Here is an 18,280-nt window from a genome sequence, read left to right on the forward strand (position 1 = left end):
ACACATTTTACATTTCACTATCAACACAAGATCTATAATTGACATTAAGTCGTCGTCGCCCCCCGTATTTTCCTGACCTGCTCAGCAGTCTTGTGAGCCTGCAGATGCGAGTGCAGGCGCCGGATGAGAGGCATGCCGTTTCGGGATTGACGTTTCAGCAGCCAGTAGTTGTGAAGCCTCTGCATGAACTGGTTCTTCCTCTGGACAGCAACACCAGTGCAAATCTTGTTCAGCCTGTTCATGATATTGCAATAACTGTTATTCATATTTTGGCATCTTTCCACTGTATAGATAGTGTATTAATAGTTAGTACAAGGCAGTTGTACTGTTCCATTAAACATACATTATTATTAGGCTATTAAAATGTGCTCTCTAAACTGAAGATCACTCAAAGCAAATATACCGGTAGTAAGAAGACAAAAGAGAAGAATTCTACTGGGAGTGTTGTGTTGGTAGAAAGGGTGTGGGAGGGCTGACCTGTGAGAGGGGATCTGAGGCACCAGCAGCACAGGCACAGCGGAGCGACGGGTCGTCTGACCTTTCTTCTTCTTCTGGCCCTTGGGAGTCTTTTTACTGGGTAGGGCCAAGGGGCTCTGAGTGTATGACCTTTGACCTCTGTTCCCCCTTCCTCCCACCAGCCTCCCCTCCACATCACCAGACCCATCTCGCCTTAACCCGACCGGGGAGTGATTCTCACAGAAGGCAGTTTTCTTTACAGAGAAGGTGGTTCCGTTGACCCCGGTCTCTCGGACCGGGTCGATCTTCATGAAGAGGCCAGCCTTCTGGGCACAGGTGACATGGAAGGCCCGGTAACAGTTGGCCTTGTGGCACTGGATGGACGCGCCCCAGCCTTTCTGCTTGCACAGGTGGCAGGTGAGCTTCCAACGGGCTGGGGGGATGTTGTTCACCCCCTCTACGGGTTCCAGGAACACCGTGTTGGCAAAGCACACCTCTGGGATCCATATGGCACAGACTACGTGGGCCCAGCGTCCATCACTAGTCTGTTTGAAGGCACCTCCCCGGTTGGGGCAGAGCACACAGTCCACGGGGCGCGAGGGGGACTGCAGACAGCAGCGGCACAGCCACTGGCCCTCAGGAATGTAGGGAACACCGTAACACTCCTGGTGGACGGCCAGGTTGCAGATGTCACAGAACAGGATGACGTTGCTATTGAGACACTCGTCGTCCAGGCAGACGCAGCAGAAGGCATCCTCGTCTATGGCACTCTGGGACAGGGCCTGGCTCCGTGACTCCAGGATGGACTCCCTCTCCAGACGGTCGATCAGCAGCTCAAAGGTATCCGGGGAGACGGAGGCGTGGCCATCAGACACCCTCTTTTGGTTGACCATCTCCAGCCAGGCCAGGTCCTCCTCGTCCATGTCGTACTCTGCCTCACAGTCCTGCTCCTCTCCTGACTTCTCTATGAACCGGTAGTAGGCCGCAGGGAGGGGAGGTGCGGCTGAAGGACACAGGGAGTCCAGCACGCGGAAGGTGGGCTCAGGGAGAGGGCTTTGGTGGGAAGGGTGCTGGGAAGGATCGGTTTGGCTTTGCGTGTGTTGCTGACCGCCAGAACGTCGGCTCAGGTGAGATGAGGTTTTGCTCTCCCTCCTGCGGCCCTTTGGGTTGGGAGGTTTGCGCCCTGGTCTGGCTCTGCTCTGGGTTTGTTCGCTGTTTTCTTTGTTACTGTTGCACTCAACAATGTCCTGAGCCATCATCTCGTCCTCTGTGATGACTGGCAGAGGGTCTGTGATGTTGATCCTGTGAAGCCTTCCATCCAGGTCCACCTCCACCATCTTCTGGGCCTGAGCATAGGTCAAAGTCTCTCTAGATGGAGATAGTTGCAGTCTGTAGGGGGAAGGCGGCCGCGGCCGAACACTGGAGACCCTGCCCCTTCCCCTTCCCCGGCCCCGGCCCATCTCAAGCCCAACTTCTCCAGCACTGCATCCCCGCCTCCGCAGCCTCCTCATGGGGGTCTAGTTTCCTAGAATGGAGAGGGTGGAGTTATGCAAAAAAAAAAAGAGAAAACATATCTGTTGTTCAATTCTGAATTGCACATTAAGTCAATAGAGGAACTAATTAGAAGGTATCCTTCATTTGAAATGTCATGAATGGTGATTACATAGCACATTAGGATAGAGAGACTATAACTTAGATGTATGTGAGATAAGGAAGACAACACACCAGAGTAGATTTGAAACAGTCAAACACCAACTTATCAACATACAGTAGCTAATGCACTCACCAGTGCCAGCCTGCTGCAAGTTTGTGCAAGAGAGATTCACAGGAACATGCACATTACATTTTCTGGTCAAAATAGGGCAATTCAACGGTAATTGTACTGAGACTCAGATTTTTCATTTTTTAATTATTTATTTAACCTTTATTTAACTAGGCAAGTCAGTTAAGAACAAATTCTTATTTACAATGATGGCCTATCAAAAGGCCTCCTGCGGGGGACGGGGGCTGGGATTAAAAATAAATAATTCAATAAAAATATAGGACAAAACACACATCACGACAAGAAACACAACACAACACTACATAAAGAGACCTAAAGACAACAACATAGCAAGGCAGCAACACATGACAACACAGCATGGTAGCAACACAACATGACAACAACATGGTAGCAACACAACATGACAGCAGCACAACATGGTAAACATTTCAAATGTATGCCAAACAAAAAAACATTAATTTCAAAGTATAACAAACCATACAACTCTGCAACTTTTACACTGACATTTTTACAAAAACATTTAATGGAAGAACTGTGCAGATGCAAAGTCTCGTAACAGAATTTCTGTAAATTCTCCCTTGCTTTTTACGTGACATATCTGCTCCGAGTTAAGATTCAATGATGTCTGCTATGACATGACACCCTGAGTTTGAAAACATATCTTTGGTAATTAAACTACAGCAAGTGAGGTGGATTTACACCCGGTAACAGAATTGCAGAAACGGAATGGGTTCAACATGGGTCCCTGATCTGTACTATACAGAAATACATAATTATGTATAGTTCATGGTGATTTATCCTAAATAGGTAAACAAACGTAGAAATATTTAATATCCTCCTTTGCATATTTGGGTATTATTCTACACATTGGCTATTATTTTAATGAGCTCCACGGCCAAACACCAAATTTGGTTGGTCCGGACAAAATCTGAACCAATCATAGACCTCTATGTTTCACATGTTTGGAGATCAAAGTACAGCACAGTACAGAACAGTGGAGTATAGTCAAGTAGAGTACAGTTCAATACCATACAGTAGAGTACAGTAAAGTATAGTTCAATACAAATAATTATAGTGTAACCTACCCATGCTTGTGTACAGTACAGAATTCTTCTCCACTCTATAGGACTGTACTATACTTTTCCTTACTGTACTGTGTTCTACTGTACTGTAATGTACTATACTACTTTCTTAACTGTACTGTGCTCTACTATACTCTACTGTCCAAACTTGTGAAAACTAGACATCTATGATTGGTTCAGATTTGTTTCGGACCAAATCTGAACCAATCACGGACATCTATGTTTGGGCCAAATCAAGGCCGGTCCAGATGTCTGATGTTGGATGTTGAAAACAAATGTTGAAATCAAGTTCAGGGTGGATTGACCAAATTTCAACTACTTGTCAACGTCCGTGGACGTCGGTGCTCAGTGGTTGAAAGGGCTGGTTACAGTAAATGGAAAGAGGGGCTCATGGGGTAAGTACCAGTAAGAAAAATGTATGTGAGTGAGTGGTTGTCCAGACTTTTCACACTCTTGCTTTGACCACCAGATGACAGAAAGAGAAAGAAAAAAGTTCTGCTGAACATATGCCAGTGGAAGGGAGGACAGTAACAGGTCACCCAAATGTGGTGTGACTATTATGATATTCCCATTGTAGCCAAATCAATTGCAGAAATTCCGTTAACAGTGTTTGGGGAAATTCTGTTACTGATTTAGTAACAGAATTGAGTTTAAATCACTTACTAAATCACTTACATAAACTAAATTTGTATTAGTAAAAACTGACTAATTGATACGTCTACTTTTACTTGTTACTTCTGTTCATTTTCTTTATCCTCCCTAATCATGAGGGAGAGAAATTTGAAATGATCTTAAAGATATGTGGGTTTTTGGTAAAGGATATTCAAGACACAAGGCAATGTTTCTTAAACTTACAGAAGGCTAAAAAAAACATACACTAATCTAACTGTTGGTATTGGTTGGCAAGGGTATTTTTATTTAAACTTTATTTATCTACGCAAGTCAGTTAAGAACAAATTCTTATTTTACAATGACAGCCTACCCCTCCCCTAACCTGGACAACACTGGGCCAATTGTGCGCCGCCCTATGGGACTCACTATCACGGCTAGTTGTGATACAGCCCGGGATCGAACCAGGGTCTGTAGTAACACCTCTAGCACTGAGATGCAGTGCCTTAGAATGCTGAGCCAATCTTTACTTCAAAATTGTGTTTCATTTCTAATACCTTTTAAGACTTTTTCTGGTAGATGTTTTCTAAGAAATCAAAGGCTTTAATTATTCCATTATAATTTTGGGGATTGAAAATGGTTGAACAATGCATAGTGTCTTCATACCCCTTGACTTATTCCACATTTGTTGCATTACAGCCTGAATTCAAAATGGATTTTAAAAATAATAATAATTCTCACCCATCTACACATAATAACCCATAATGACAAAATGAAAAAGTTTCTAGAAATGTTTGCTAATGTAATGCAAATGAAATATACTGAACAAATATATATGCAACAATTTCAACGATTTTACTGAGTTACAGGTCATATAAGGAAATCAGTCAAGTGAAATGAATTCATTAGGTCCTAATATATAGATTTCACATGTCTGGGCAGGGGTGTTGCCAAGGGTCCGGGAGGGCATAGGCCCACCCACTGGGGAGCCAGGCCCACCCACTGGGGAGCCAGGCCCACACACTGGGGAGCCAGGCCCACCCACTGGGGAGCCAGGCCCAGCGAATCAGAATGAGTTTTTCCCCACAAAAGGGGATGTCGAGGTCCTGGGGTGACGTGGTTACACATGGCCTGCAGTTGTGAGGCCGGTTGGACGTACTGCCAAATTCTCTAAAACGACATTGGAGGTGGCTTATGGAAGAGAAATGGACATTCAATGCTCTGGCAACAGAGGGTTCCTGAGTGGTGCAGTGGTCAAAGGCACTGCATCACAGTGCTAGAGGCATACCTACAGACCCTGGTTCGATTCCAAGCTGTATCACAACCAGCTGTGATTGGGATCCCCACAGGGAGGTGTCGTTAGGGTTTGGCTGGGGTAGGCTGTCAGTAAAAATAAAAATGGTTCTTAACTGGCTTACCTACTTAAATAAGTTAAAACAGCTTTGGCAGACATTCCTGCAGTCAACATGCCAATTGCACGAGCTCTCAAAACCTGTGGAATTGTGTTATGTGACAAAAACTGCACATTTTAGAGTGGCCTTATATTGTCACCAGCACAAGGTGCACCAGTGTAATGATCATATTGTTTAATCAGCTTCTTGATATGTCACACCCATCAGATGGATGGATTATCTTGGCAAATGATGCTCACTAACAGGGACAAACAAATGTGTGCACAAAATTGGAGAGAAATAAGCTTTTTGTGCATACTGAACAATTCTGGGATCTTTTATTTCAGCTCATGAAACATGGGACCCATGCTTTACAGGTTGCATTTATATTTTATACAAGAATATCTCATTTACATAAGTACTCACACCCCTGAGTCAATACTTTGTGGAAGCACCTTTGACAGAGATTACAGCTGAGTCTTTCTGGGTCCAAGAGCTTTCCACACCGGAATTGTGCAACATTTGCCCATTATTATTTTCAAACTTCATCAAGCTCTGTCAAATTGTTTATTGATCATTGCTAGACAACCATTTTCAGGTCTTGCCCTAGATTTAAGTCAAACCTGTACTCAGGAACATTCACTGTCTTCTTGGTAAGCAACTCCAGTGTAGATTTGGCCTTGTGTTTTAGATTACTGTCCTGCTGAAAGGTGATTTCATCTCCCAGTGTCTGGTGGATAGCAAACTGAACCAGGTTTTTTCTCTAGGATTTTGCCTGTGCTTAGTTCCATTCGGTTTCTTTTTTTCTCCTGAAAAACTCTGCTGTCCTTAAATATGCTTGAAAATATGGAGAGTGGTACTCAGTAATGTGATGTATTGGATTTGCCTCGAACTTGACAATTTGTATTCAGGACAAAAAGTGAATTGCTTTGGCACATTTTTTGCAGTATTTCTTTCGTGCCTTGCTGCAAACAGGGTGTACGTTTTGGAATATTTGTATTCTGTACAGACTTCCTTTTAATTATGTCAGTTAGGTTAGTATTGTGAAGTAACTACAAATGTGTTGATCCATCTCAGTTTTAAAGTCACCCATTGGCCTTATGGTGAAATCCCTGAGTGGCATCCTTTCTCTCCGGCAGCGGAGTTAGGAAGGACGCCTGTATCTTTGTAGTGACTGGGTGTTTTGATACACAATCCAAAGTGTAATTAATAACTTCACCATGCTCAAACATATATTCGATGTCCGCTTTTTTTATTTGCCCATCTACCAATAGGTGCCCTTTTTTGCAAGGCATTGGAAAACATCCCTGGCCTTTGTGGTTGAATCGGTGTTTGAAATTCACAGCTCGACTGAGGGACCTTACAGATAATTTAATGTGTGGGGTACAGAGATGAGGTAGTCATAAAAATAAAAAAAACTATTTCACACAGAGTGACCATGCAACTTGTGACTTGTTAAGCACATTTTTACTCATTTACTTATTTAGGCTTAACACAACAAAGGGGTCAAATACTTATTGACTCAAGACATTTCAGCTTTTCATTTTTATTAATTTGTAAAAATTTCGAAAAAACATAATTCCACATTGACATTATGGGGTATTGTGTGTGGGCCAGTGACAAAACATCTACATTTAATCCATTTTAAAATTCAGACCAACACAACAAAGTGTGGAAAAAGTCAAGGGGCGTGAATACTCTGAAGACAATATATATACCTTAAAGTCTAAGAGATAGACCCTTAGCTTTCATTTGACACCCAATTCGACATGCTCTTATGAACTTCACATGTTCGTGCTCCTGGGACCTTTCACATGGAAATGACCAATAGCCACAAAGCAGAAGAGACATTAGGCCTACTGATTTTACTACTGATTTGCAATCAAACAAATTATCACAGATTCATCTCATATCAGAAAAACACTAAAAGCAATTTGGTAGCTATTATAGTCACTGAGGTATGATTACGGAGCGGCAGGTAGCCTAGTGGTTAGTGCATTGGCCCAGTATCTAAAAGGTTGCTAGATCGAATCCCCGAGCTGACAAGGTAAAAATCTGTCGTTCTGCCCCTGAACAAGGCTGTTAACCCAATGTTCATTGTAAATAAGAATTTGTTCTTAACTGACTTGCCTGGTTAAAAAAAATAAAAATGACAGCAGTTTCTATGCTACACATCTAACAGCCTAGTTTACATCCAATCACAGCTCGAGAATATTCCACACTTCTATATTTAACCAATCAACTGCTCGTATCTTCTATTTTTTTGCTCACATAGTTGGGTTGCAGGGCGCTAAACACCAAACCGACCCGACTGTCAGCCATTTTATCCATACAACATTTGCAGTCACTACTATTGTGAACTGATAAGCAACCTATAAAACAGTGGCACCATAACTGGGTTAACACGGTCCATAAGTACAAGTATCATTTCGGCTAGAATGCCGCAATGTGTGTCCTCGTATGTGTACGCAGGCTACTGACCCTTCAAACACAACTCTAACGCTAGCTAACGTTTTAACAAACGAACGTTACTATTTGATGGCTAGCTTGCACAGGGCACATTTAGCTCGACATGACGAGCGCCATATTTTATAAAGCAAAAACAAACAAGTCAGCCAAAATGTCGGAAGTGTTTACCTTGTTTAACGTGATCCTATGACATGCGCGAGCCAGAGAAAGATAACGTTAGCTAACTAACGTTGAAATACGACCGACATGCTAGTAACAAGCTATGCCATTGCTACCCGGTAATTTCAGGGGCGACAGCGTCATCTTCAGCACTTCAGTCCTCCATGGTGACTTCGGACAAAATGCTCAAACTCGACCTGCTTACATATCTGTGATTTAGACGTCTTCAACTTGAAATGGCTACTCTAAATGGCACATACAATAACGTAAGATGTGTCAGATTGATGTAGCTAGCTAGCTACCTTGGGATGTAGCTAGATATTCAGTCAAGATGGCTTGAAAAAAAACGCCCCTTTGGAGAAAAAAAAAAAACTAGCACAGCCTAATTTTACCTCGTACACTACGCGCGTTCGATTATGATTGGCCAACACAGAAACCCCATTGCATCGAGTTGGAACGGGACAACACATTATCGCAAAGCGTTGAGAAAAACTACTCGACCTCTCTTTTGCGCGCCTTGTCTTCATTATCGACGGACAACAGTATTTGACACCTGTTACATTCAGTTCAGTCCACACACGGTGCTGCTTAGAAGTTGTATTCCTTTTAATAGATACGGTTAAATAGGTGAACAAGGTGCACAATGTAGGCTTTGCCTATTTATAGGTTATTTCTGCATAGTTTCTGAACTTGTCACAATGTATTCCATATACAAAAAAAATAGACAGATTTCGTGAAGGGGGTAATATCTGCAGGCAAGAGTTTGAAACTTAAGAATAATAGCGGTATGCAACTGAACCAGCCAGCTCCATTCACTGTTTATACTATAAACATTCCCACCCTCTTTCGTTTGTTAATTTAACAACAAAAAACATGTGCCCCTTTCTTTTCTTTATTCTTTGTTCTCCATACCATAGAAGCCCATTCCCGCCACAAAATAAAATATATCTGACCACTAGTTAAAAGGAAAGGGAAGGGGGGATACCTAGTCAGTTGTCCAACTGAATGTATTCAACTGAAACGTGTTTTCCGCATTTAACCCAACCTCTCTGAATCAGAGAGATCCGGGGGGATGCCTTAATCGACATCCACGTCTTAGTTATGAGATAGTAAGGTATAATTATGAGCAGTGTTGTAGTAAAAAAAAGTAAAACATACTTTAAAGCACTACTTAAGTCGTTTTTTGGTGTATCTGTACTTTACTTTACTATTTATATTTTTGACAACTTTTATTTAAACTTAAAAATCAAATCAACATGGTTAGCAGATGTTATTGCAAGTGTAGCGAAATGCTTGTGCTTCCAGTTCTGACAATGCAGCAATATCTAACAAGTAATATCTAAGAATTCCACCACAACTACCTTATACACACAAATCTAAGTAAAGGAATGGAATAAGAATATATAAATATACATTTATGGATGAGCAATGTCAGAGCGACATAGGCTAAGATGCAATAGATGGAATAGAATACAGTATATACATATGAGATGAGTAATGCAAGATACAGTGCCTTGCGAAAGTATTCGGCCCCCTTGAACTTTGCGACCTTTTGCCACATTTCAGGCTTCAAACATAAAGATATAAAACTGTATTTTTTTGTGAAGAATCAACAACAAGTGTGACACAATCATGAAGTGGAACGACATTTATTGGATATTTCAAACTTTTTTAACAAATCAAAAACTGAAAAATTGGGCGTGCAAAATTATTCAGCCCCCTTAAGTTAATACTTTGTAGCGCCACCTTTTGCTGCGATTACAGCTGTAAGTCGCTTGGGGTATGTCTCTATCAGTTTTGCACATCGAGAGACTGACATTTTTTCCCATTCCTCCTTGCAAAACAGCTTGAGCTCAGTGAGGTTGGATGGAGAGCATTTGTGAACAGCAGTTTTCAGTTCTTTCCACAGATTCTCGATTGGATTCAGGTCTGGACTTTGACTTGGCCATTCTGACACCTGGATATGTTTATTTTTGAACCATTCCATTGTAGATTTTGCTTTATGTTTTGGATCATTGTCTTGTTGGAAGACAAATCTCCGTCCCAGTCTGAGGTCTTTTGCAGACTCCATCAGGTTTTCTTCCAGAATGGTCCTGTATTTGGCTCCATCCATCTTCCCATCAATTGTAACCATCTTCCCTGTCCCTGCTGAAGAAAAGCAGGCCCAAACCATGATGCTGCCACCACCATGTTTGACAGTGGGGGTGGTGTGTTCAGCTGTGTTGCTTTTACGCCAAACATAACGTTTTGCATTGTTGCCAAAAAGTTCAATTTTGGTTTCATCTGACCAGAGCACCTTCTTCCACATGTTTGGTGTGTCTCCCAGGTGGCTTGTGGCAAACTTTAAACAACACTTTTTATGGATATCTTTAAGAAATGGCTTTCTTCTTGCCACTCTTCCATAAAGGCCAGATTTGTGCAATATACGACTGATTGTTGTCCTATGGACAGAGTCTCCCACCTCAGCTGTAAATCTCTGCAGTTCATCCAGAGTGATCATGGGCCTCTTGGCTGCATCTCTGATCAGTCTTCTCCTTGTATGAGCTGAAAGTTTAGAGGGACAGCCAGGTTTTGGTAGATTTGCAGTGGTCTGATACTCCTTCCATTTCAATATTATCGCTTTCACAGTGCTGTTTGGGATGTTTAAAGCTTGGGAAATATTTTTGTATCCAAATCCGGCTTTAAACTTCTTCACAACAGTATCTCGGACCTGCCTGGTGTGTCCCTTGTTCTTCATGATGCTCTCTGCGCTTTTAACGGACCTCTGAGACGATCACAGTGCAGGTGCATTTATACGGAGACTTGCTTACACACAGGTGGATTGTATTTATCATCATTAGTCATTTAGGTCAACATTGGATCATTCAGAGATCCTCACTGAACTTCTGGAGAGAGTTTGCTGCACTGAAAGTAAAGGGGCTAAATAATTTTGCACGCCCAATTTTTCAGTTTTTGATTTGTTAAAAAAGTTGGAAATATCCAATAAATGTTGTTCCACTTCATGATTGTGTCCCACTTGTTGTTGATTCTTCACAAAAAAATACAGTTTTATATCTTTATGTTTGAAGCCTGAAATGTGGCAAAAGGTCGCAAAGTTCAAGGGGGCCGAATACTTTCGCAAGGCACTGTATGTAAACATTATTAAAGTGGCATTAAAGTGACTAGTGTTCCATTTATTAAAGTGGCCAATGATTTCAAGTCTGTATGTAGGCAGCAGCCTCTGTGCTAGTGATGGCTGTTTATCAGTCTGATGGCCTTGCGATAGAAGCTGTTTTTCAGTCTCTCCGTCCCAGCTTTGATGCACCTCGCCTTCTGGATGGTAGCGGGGTGAACAGGTAGTGGCTCGGGTGGTTGGTACTTCACTACATTCCTAAAGACAATTACGTACTTTTTACTCCATACATTTTCCCTGACACCCAAAAGTACTCGTCACGTTTTGCCCGCTTAGCAGGACAAGAAAATTGTCCAATTCACGCACTTATAAAGAGAACATCCTTGGTCATCCCTACTGCCTCTGATCTCACTGACTCACGAAACACAAATGCTTCAATTGTAAATTATGTCTGAGTGTTGGAGTGTGCCCCTGGCTATCCGTAAATTAAAAATATTTGCTTAATAATAGGAATTTGAAACAATTTATACTTTAAATGTTTTATTTTGATACTTAAGTATATTTAAAACAAATTACTTTTAGACTTTTACTCAAGTAGTATTTTACTGAGTGACTTTCACTTTAGTCATTTTCTATTAATGTATCTTTACTTTTACTCAAGTATGACAATTGGGTACTTTTTTCACCACTGATTATGAGATAGTAAGTCATTATTATAAAATATGTAAGTCACAATTATGAGATAGCAAGTCTTTATTATGAGATAGTAAGTCATAATAATGAGATACTAAGTCATAATTGTGAGATAGTAAGTCTGGATCCTGGACATTTAACAGTCCTGCTACCATCCAGAAGGCGAGGTCAGTACAGGTGCATCAAAGCTGGGACCGAGCAAGGCCATCAGACTGTTATGTCAATGGAATATTCATTATTTTTAATACATTTGCTAAAAATTCTAAACCTGTTTTTACTTTGTTATTATAGGGTATAGATTTATGAGGGGGGGAAAACAATTGAATCCATTTGAGAATAATGCTGTAATTTAACAAAATGTGGAAAAAGCCAAGGGGTCTGAATACTTTTTGAAGACATATCTGTAACGGCTTTCTTCCTGGGAAGGAGAGGCGGACCAAAATGCAGCATGGTTATAGTTCATGTTTTTTAATAAGAAAACTAAACATGAACATAATACAAAACAATAAACCGAAACAGTCCTAACTGGTGCAGAAAACACTAAGACAGGAAACAACCACCCACAGAACCCAACACAAAACAGGCTACCTAAATATGGTTCCCAATCAGAGACAATCACTAACACCTGCCTCTGATTGAGAACCATATCAGGCCAAACATAGAAATAGACAAACTAGACACACAACATAGAATGCCCACCCAGCTCACGTCCCGACCAACACTAAAACAAGGAAAACACCCAAGAACTATGGTCAGAACGTGACAATATCTCATCATTTACTTAATATCTCATAATTGTGACTTACTATCTCATACCTCGTAGTCAGATTTTCTTTTTTTTTGTGTGTGTCAGGAACGAGCTTCCATACTCTACTCCCCAGCTGGTTTATAGCCTATATATAGCCTTGCTCTGTAAGAAGGTGTAAATCTGAGGTGATCATCCAACCAGCAAGCAATTGGGAAGATACCATTAGTTATAGAAACACAGGCATTTGAATCTTCCAAACATGTTGTTAAGTGACACAGTCACAGGGGACAAACTCATTCTCCACCCACAAAAAAGTCCATTGGCTGTTTTAGCAGCTCTGTTGTGCTGGGATGAATTTTTCTCATCATCATTTGCCCTCGTTCATCAGGATCAGTCTATAGCTGGAAGCCTCAACACAGCCGACTCACTTTACAGCTAACAATCTTATCAGGTATGGAAGATCTCTTTCATTTGTGTATTGTCATAGCTTCATAACTACTGTATGTTTAGTCCACTGTTCAATTTGAGTATGACATTAGCTTCTTTTGTTCTCTGAATTGAATAGTTTGTGAAATCACGTTGATACCACGACATCATTAGGATCAGAGGTGAAACCATGAGGGTGCTGTTGGGTGTCATCCTGTGCACCATGGTGCTTCTACTGCCCCTAAGGAGCTGTGCTGCGGGTAATATACTGTTTAATGTACATCTTACTGTGCTCATAAATCCAGTTCATTCTTTGTCTGTTTGTCGGTCACGAAAGCAAGCAAAACTGTGTAAAACAGGAATCTTGACGTGCATGAGATTCACCATAACCTGGTCCAAACGCTGTTATCGTCAAGCCAAACAATCGGGCCTCAAAGCAATCTTCAATTCTAAACGTTCTTTCGTTTAATGACCACTAATGAGCTTGAGAATAAAATAGAGGATTTGTTTGGTATGACAATGAGTGACAAGGAGTTGGCATCAGGGGCAGACATAGTAATTAGGGGGCCCATTTCAAATTCTGTTGAGGGCCCTTCTAACAGCCCTATACATTTACTGCTGGATTGTTATTATTATCCACCAATTAAAATGTTCATAGATAAATCTGTTGAATTAGTGACTTACTGAAATCTGCGTAAATCAGTCAGTCAGTGGACGGGGACCCTTGGGTAGCTGGGGTCCATTTAATTTGAAATCTATGAAACACAGCTCAGTCCAACTCTGATTGGCATGATAACAGAAACAGACTGCCGCTCAAACTAAATTCCCGAAAAAACATGAGAAAATGTAAAATGACAAAATGTAGACGTTTTTCTTTAGCTGTTTGACCAGTCGATGCGCTTGTGTTGGCAGCGTGGCAGTGTATATGCTTATTTTGGTGCCAGACTCCTCGTGTTCTCTCTGCTTGACAAGTTATGAATGAGGAGACTGTCAGCTGGGCATGGCATCAAAGTGAGGGGCCGCATCCTGTCTGGCATACACGCACCACTCTGACAGAAAAAGAAGCGAGCCAGCTGACATGCTTACAAAAATGGTAATAAATCAATTCAATGCAACGAACAAGGAGCCTTGTGTTCAAATGTGGCCAAAAAGTGACAGGGCCCTTGAAGAGCTTGTATGGGTGTCATATTTTGAATAGGACGAGCTGATGTGTGTCAGGACCTCCCTATGGTTTTGAGGGAGCCCTGTGGCCTTAGCCTGAATCAAGGCTTTTGAGGCTTACTCTGACTGCCGTCCTACCCCATAGTGCCATGTCTTTGTGATGGCTTGAAATAACTCACAAACTGGAATATGGCTGTAAATAGATCTTAACGGTTTTGAACACTTTCAAGTGGGAAAGGAGAGTGGCCAGCTCTCTGGGATGCCGGAAACCAGTTGTGATGACTAAGAAGGCATCAATGCACCCCCATGTTTACCTCTCACTATCTGCAAAGGGGTCACCGACTCAGGGTATAAGGGCTAAAGATGGCCACAGCACAAAGAGCTCTTTGAATCCGCCGGCTACATTTGGAAGGCACTCCAATTGCACTCCAAATGAAAGAAAAAGATTTGTGAATTAGGGATGTCAAGCCAGTGGGACCGGAAAGACGCTTTGGCAATGCTTCAATGCCGACAGAGAAGGTCTGCCAGAGCCCTCTCCCCTCTCTGTTCAGTGTGTAAGCATGCACGCTGTTGTCCTCCTGTGTATATGCCTTTATTCAATTGATGTGTCGATGTACTTAGAAAGCACTCACAATGCTGACGCTGTTGGAGATGCTGTGAATCATAAGTGATTCACCTAAGAGTGTCATTGTTCAAATGCAACTTCAAGTAGTTTATCTTCCTCTTTGATTTGGATGCCGGTGAATCAGGGTAACCTCCATATCTCGCTAATATCTATTTCTCCTTTAGCAATGCGACCAGACTTGACAATCACTACAATAAAGGTAATTAAAGGGCGCATGTCTCTGTCACTCTATACTGTATTGACTGCAAGCATTTTCTACTCCATTTCAACCCATTTGCTGCTGTATAAACAAGATTTGATGACGATTCAGAAGTCAGAATCGTTCTTCTGTGCCTCACCCTTCAGCAAGATCCATACACCATGTCCAAAGGCTCTCAGATGGAAGGTTACTGCATGGACCTGCTGTCTGAACTGGCCAAGAAACTGGACTTCAAGTACAACGTGCACCTGGTGAAAGATGGGTCCTATGGCAGGCAGGATGAGACTGGGGCCTGGAACGGGATGATCGGAGAGGTGGTGAGAAAGGTGAGCAAAGCAAACTTTTTCATAGATTAGTGACTACAGTGCAGAACATCTGCTCCCCTTTCTGCTTACGATTGACACTGTCCATTCCAATGTGTCCATAACCATGCGGGAAGTTACTCATGAATGTGAACATTTTAAAATGTGATGATCTACTTTCGTTGGTGGGGTTTGAACACTTGATCGATGTATATATCGTAGAAGAGTGTAATTGTTTTTAGGACAGCTGTTTTTAGCCAAGACGTTTGGGTTTTCAATGTGCAATGTTTTTGTTGTACTGGTATGTGTGTTTATGGTTTTGTTTAATGTTGTGTTAGTGTATGTAAATGGTTTTGTCTGAAACGTCGTTCCCTCTGCTGCTGGACCAGGTCTCTCTTGGAAAAGAGATGTTATCTCAACGAGAAAAAACCTGTATAAAGAAATGTAAAAAAGCAAATGTAAAAATATAAATCTATATTCTTATCCCTGTAGGAGGCAGACCTGGCGATTGCTCCTCTGACCCTCACTGCTGCCCGGGAGAAGGTTGTGGGGATGACCAAACCCTTCATGCAGACAGGAATCAGCATTCTCCTGAGGAAAGACATCTCAGAAGAGGCTGGCATCTTTGACTTCCTGACCCCCTTCTCAGTAGAGACCTGGGTGGGGATCCTCGCTGCGTACCTGGGGACTGCTGTCTCCATCTGTGTAGTAGCCAGGTGAATTATGTTGTGAGGAAGTTTCATCAGAAAATACATTTATCATGTACTGAGTCTGGCTGGAACCTTTTGCAAGTATAATTTAAAAACTGTTAAACAAACATTTTCCAACACAGACTCAGCCCATGTGAGTGGAGTCAACCCCAGACTGAGGAAAACAGCTTTACTTTCAGCCACAGTTTGTGGTACACTGCTGGAGCCCTCACTCTACAGGGTAACTAACAGGGATTTAACCAGGCATTTCAACCAATAGAGTACCTGCACCAAAACAACAACACAAGAGCGGTGTATGGTCTGTGTGGTTTGGTGTTCTGATTTAGTATTGCTTCTTCTTATTCTCAGGTGCCGGTCCACACCCCAAAGCTTTATCAGGACGCATAATATGCTGCACCTGGTGGTTGTTTGGTCTGGTCCTCTTGGCTTGCTATTTCTCCAACCTCAGCACATCTCAGGGCTCAGACTCCAATCAGCTGATGGTGAAAGGGTTTGAGGACTTGGCCAACCAGCAAGGGATTGAGTATGGGACCCTGTCTGGCTCCTCCACACTTGCCTTCTTCAAGGTGAGGCCAGTGCACCCTGCCACACCCCATCCCCTGGTATCCCCTTCTTTTCCCCTTCGCTCTTTGCCCTCAAATGATTGGGCTCACGTGTCAGTGTCTCCGTTCTGTCAGTCCTCTCAGCGGCACGCTGACGCTCTCTTCCTCTCTGTCTGTGGTTTTTCTTTTCCTTGGTGTAGAACTCTAATAACCCAACCTACCGCAGGATCTACGAGCACATGGAGAGAGCCAAGAGTTTTGTGTCATCAATGGATGAGGGTGTTCGCCGGGCAAAGGAGGGCAACTTTGCCTTCATTGGAGAGTCTGTGTCACTGGACTTGGTGGCGGCTCGTCACTGTGAGCTGGTCCGTGTCCATGAGGTCATCGGCATGAGAGGGTACAGCATCGCAGGCACCCTGGGTGAGCCACATGTCTAGGGAGTGAGATATCATACGGCAAAACACATTGACTGGAACCTCTGAACTTTATTTATACGTGATAATGTTCTTACACTCACCGTACTCATGCAACACAAATACTTTCTCGAACAAGCCAGCTGATGTGCAAATGGTACTGTCTGTGTCATCCAGGCTCTCCCATGCTGAAGAACCTCAGTGTGGCCATCCTGGAGCTGAGTGAGGCAGGAGAGCTGGCTTACCTGCGCAGTAAGTGGTGGGCCAGCAGCTGCATGGCAGACGCAGCCAAGGCCTCCCCCTTCCAGCCCCACAGCCTGAAGGGCATGTTCCTGGTGCTTGCTCTGGGCCTGGGGCTAGGGGTGCTGCTGGCTGTCCTGGAGCTCACCACCAAGTCCCGGAGCAATGCCAGGGAGCAGAGGGTGAGCAACACATATGCACACACTCACACACGGTCTAACACTGGGTTTTAATGAAGAGTGGTGGTTTGTGGGAATATTCCATATGAATAGATAAGCAGATTTGCCTGGTCAAGATTGCTCTACACATCGCTCCAATTTGCTCCCCACAGAAATCCTATTGCACAGTGTTGTCTGATGAACTGAGTCAGCGCTTGAGGACCACCGCCACCAACCAGAAGAGGAGCCAGGAAACCACAGACAAAGACAAAGCATGAGTAGAAATGATAGTAGATACTCCATTATATATGGCCTAACAAAGCATTTGTCACTATGCAGGTCTTGACATGAGTTTTGTTCTAGATACTTTTTTTTTTTAACCACAAAGAAACACTGTGTATCAGATATGCTTGCAGACTATTTCCAGGCTGTTATATGACATGTGTTAGTTAACAGAGTAATAAATAGCGTACTGGAGAGGTGGAGTAAATTAACAATTCTACAGTATTATTATGTTGAAGATATTTTATTGAGAAAAAAAACATGTATATCTACTGTTACAAATAATTTCATGTGTAGTGATTTAGAAAGATTTAAGAGCGGTGCAAAAATAGAAATGAAACCTGAAGGTCCAAGTCAAGTCATCTTGTAAATTAGGAAAAATCATCACTTTCAAAGAGTTTACATTTCAGTACTTTTGGTCAGCACAAATACTGAGAGCAATATATTACTGTTATTAATGAAATTATGCAGTACATTCGTTTTAAAGTAGATCATACATATACATATTATAGATACCAAGTATACTGAACTGTTTTTGTACAATTGGCAGCACACATTTCGCACATTCGTTTCAAACCTATAAAACCGTCTGTTCACTTACATAACATGTTTTGTCATTATAGAACTCAACACATTTTTTTAAAAAGCATTATGTCATAGAACGATGTTGATGTAAAAGTTACGGCATATCTTTCAATAAAACCAGTCTAGTAATGAATG

General features: G+C 42.2%; 2 protein-coding genes across 3 annotated transcripts in view; one reads left to right on the top strand and one right to left on the bottom strand.

Annotated features, from left to right (window-relative positions):
• The window catches only part of brpf3a (bromodomain and PHD finger containing, 3a), a 26,448-nt gene extending 18,158 nt beyond the window's left edge, over positions 1–8,290 (bottom strand). Inside the window, exons 1-3 of the mRNA XM_021609344.2 lie at positions 7,959–8,290; positions 478–1,981; positions 78–234 (exon numbers count right to left, since the gene is read on the bottom strand). Of these exons, the coding sequence (XP_021465019.1) occupies positions 78–234; positions 478–1,967 (1,647 nt within the window). The 5' untranslated portion in view covers positions 1,968–1,981; positions 7,959–8,290. The remainder of the gene's footprint in view (positions 1–77; positions 235–477; positions 1,982–7,958) is intronic.
• si:dkey-183j2.10 (glutamate receptor U1) lies at positions 3,627–18,278 on the top strand. Of its 2 annotated transcripts, XM_036983292.1 has the most exons (11): positions 3,627–3,716; positions 12,891–12,953; positions 13,068–13,188; positions 14,879–14,913; positions 15,060–15,239; positions 15,708–15,931; positions 16,048–16,145; positions 16,274–16,491; positions 16,668–16,887; positions 17,058–17,302; positions 17,452–18,278. In XM_036983292.1, exons 3-11 carry the CDS (start codon positions 13,119–13,121, stop codon positions 17,554–17,556), a joined length of 1,395 nt encoding a protein of 464 aa, XP_036839187.1. In that variant the 5' UTR covers positions 3,627–3,716; positions 12,891–12,953; positions 13,068–13,118; the 3' UTR covers positions 17,557–18,278. The 2 variants fall into 2 exon arrangements, with proteins under 2 accessions (XP_036839187.1, XP_021465024.1); XM_021609349.2 differs by lacking the exon at positions 3,627–3,716 and having other exon boundaries at positions 12,801–12,953.
• Positions 18,279–18,280: the final 2 nt, after the last annotated feature.

The sequence above is a fragment of the Oncorhynchus mykiss genome, chromosome 7 (assembly GCF_013265735.2).
Source record: "Oncorhynchus mykiss isolate Arlee chromosome 7, USDA_OmykA_1.1, whole genome shotgun sequence".
Taxonomy (NCBI): Eukaryota; Metazoa; Chordata; class Actinopteri; order Salmoniformes; family Salmonidae; genus Oncorhynchus; species Oncorhynchus mykiss.

Excerpts from the sequence above, each read along its gene's own strand:
- si:dkey-183j2.10 (XM_036983292.1), top strand. The coding sequence starts at position 13,119 with ATGAGGGTGCTGTTGGGTGTCATCCTGTGCACCATGGTGCTTCTACTG. Across the intron at positions 14,914-15,059 it reads TGACAATCACTACAATAAAG|CAAGATCCATACACCATGTC; the intron begins GTAATTAAAGGG and ends CTCACCCTTCAG. Across the intron at positions 16,492-16,667 it reads CCACACTTGCCTTCTTCAAG|AACTCTAATAACCCAACCTA; the intron begins GTGAGGCCAGTG and ends TCCTTGGTGTAG.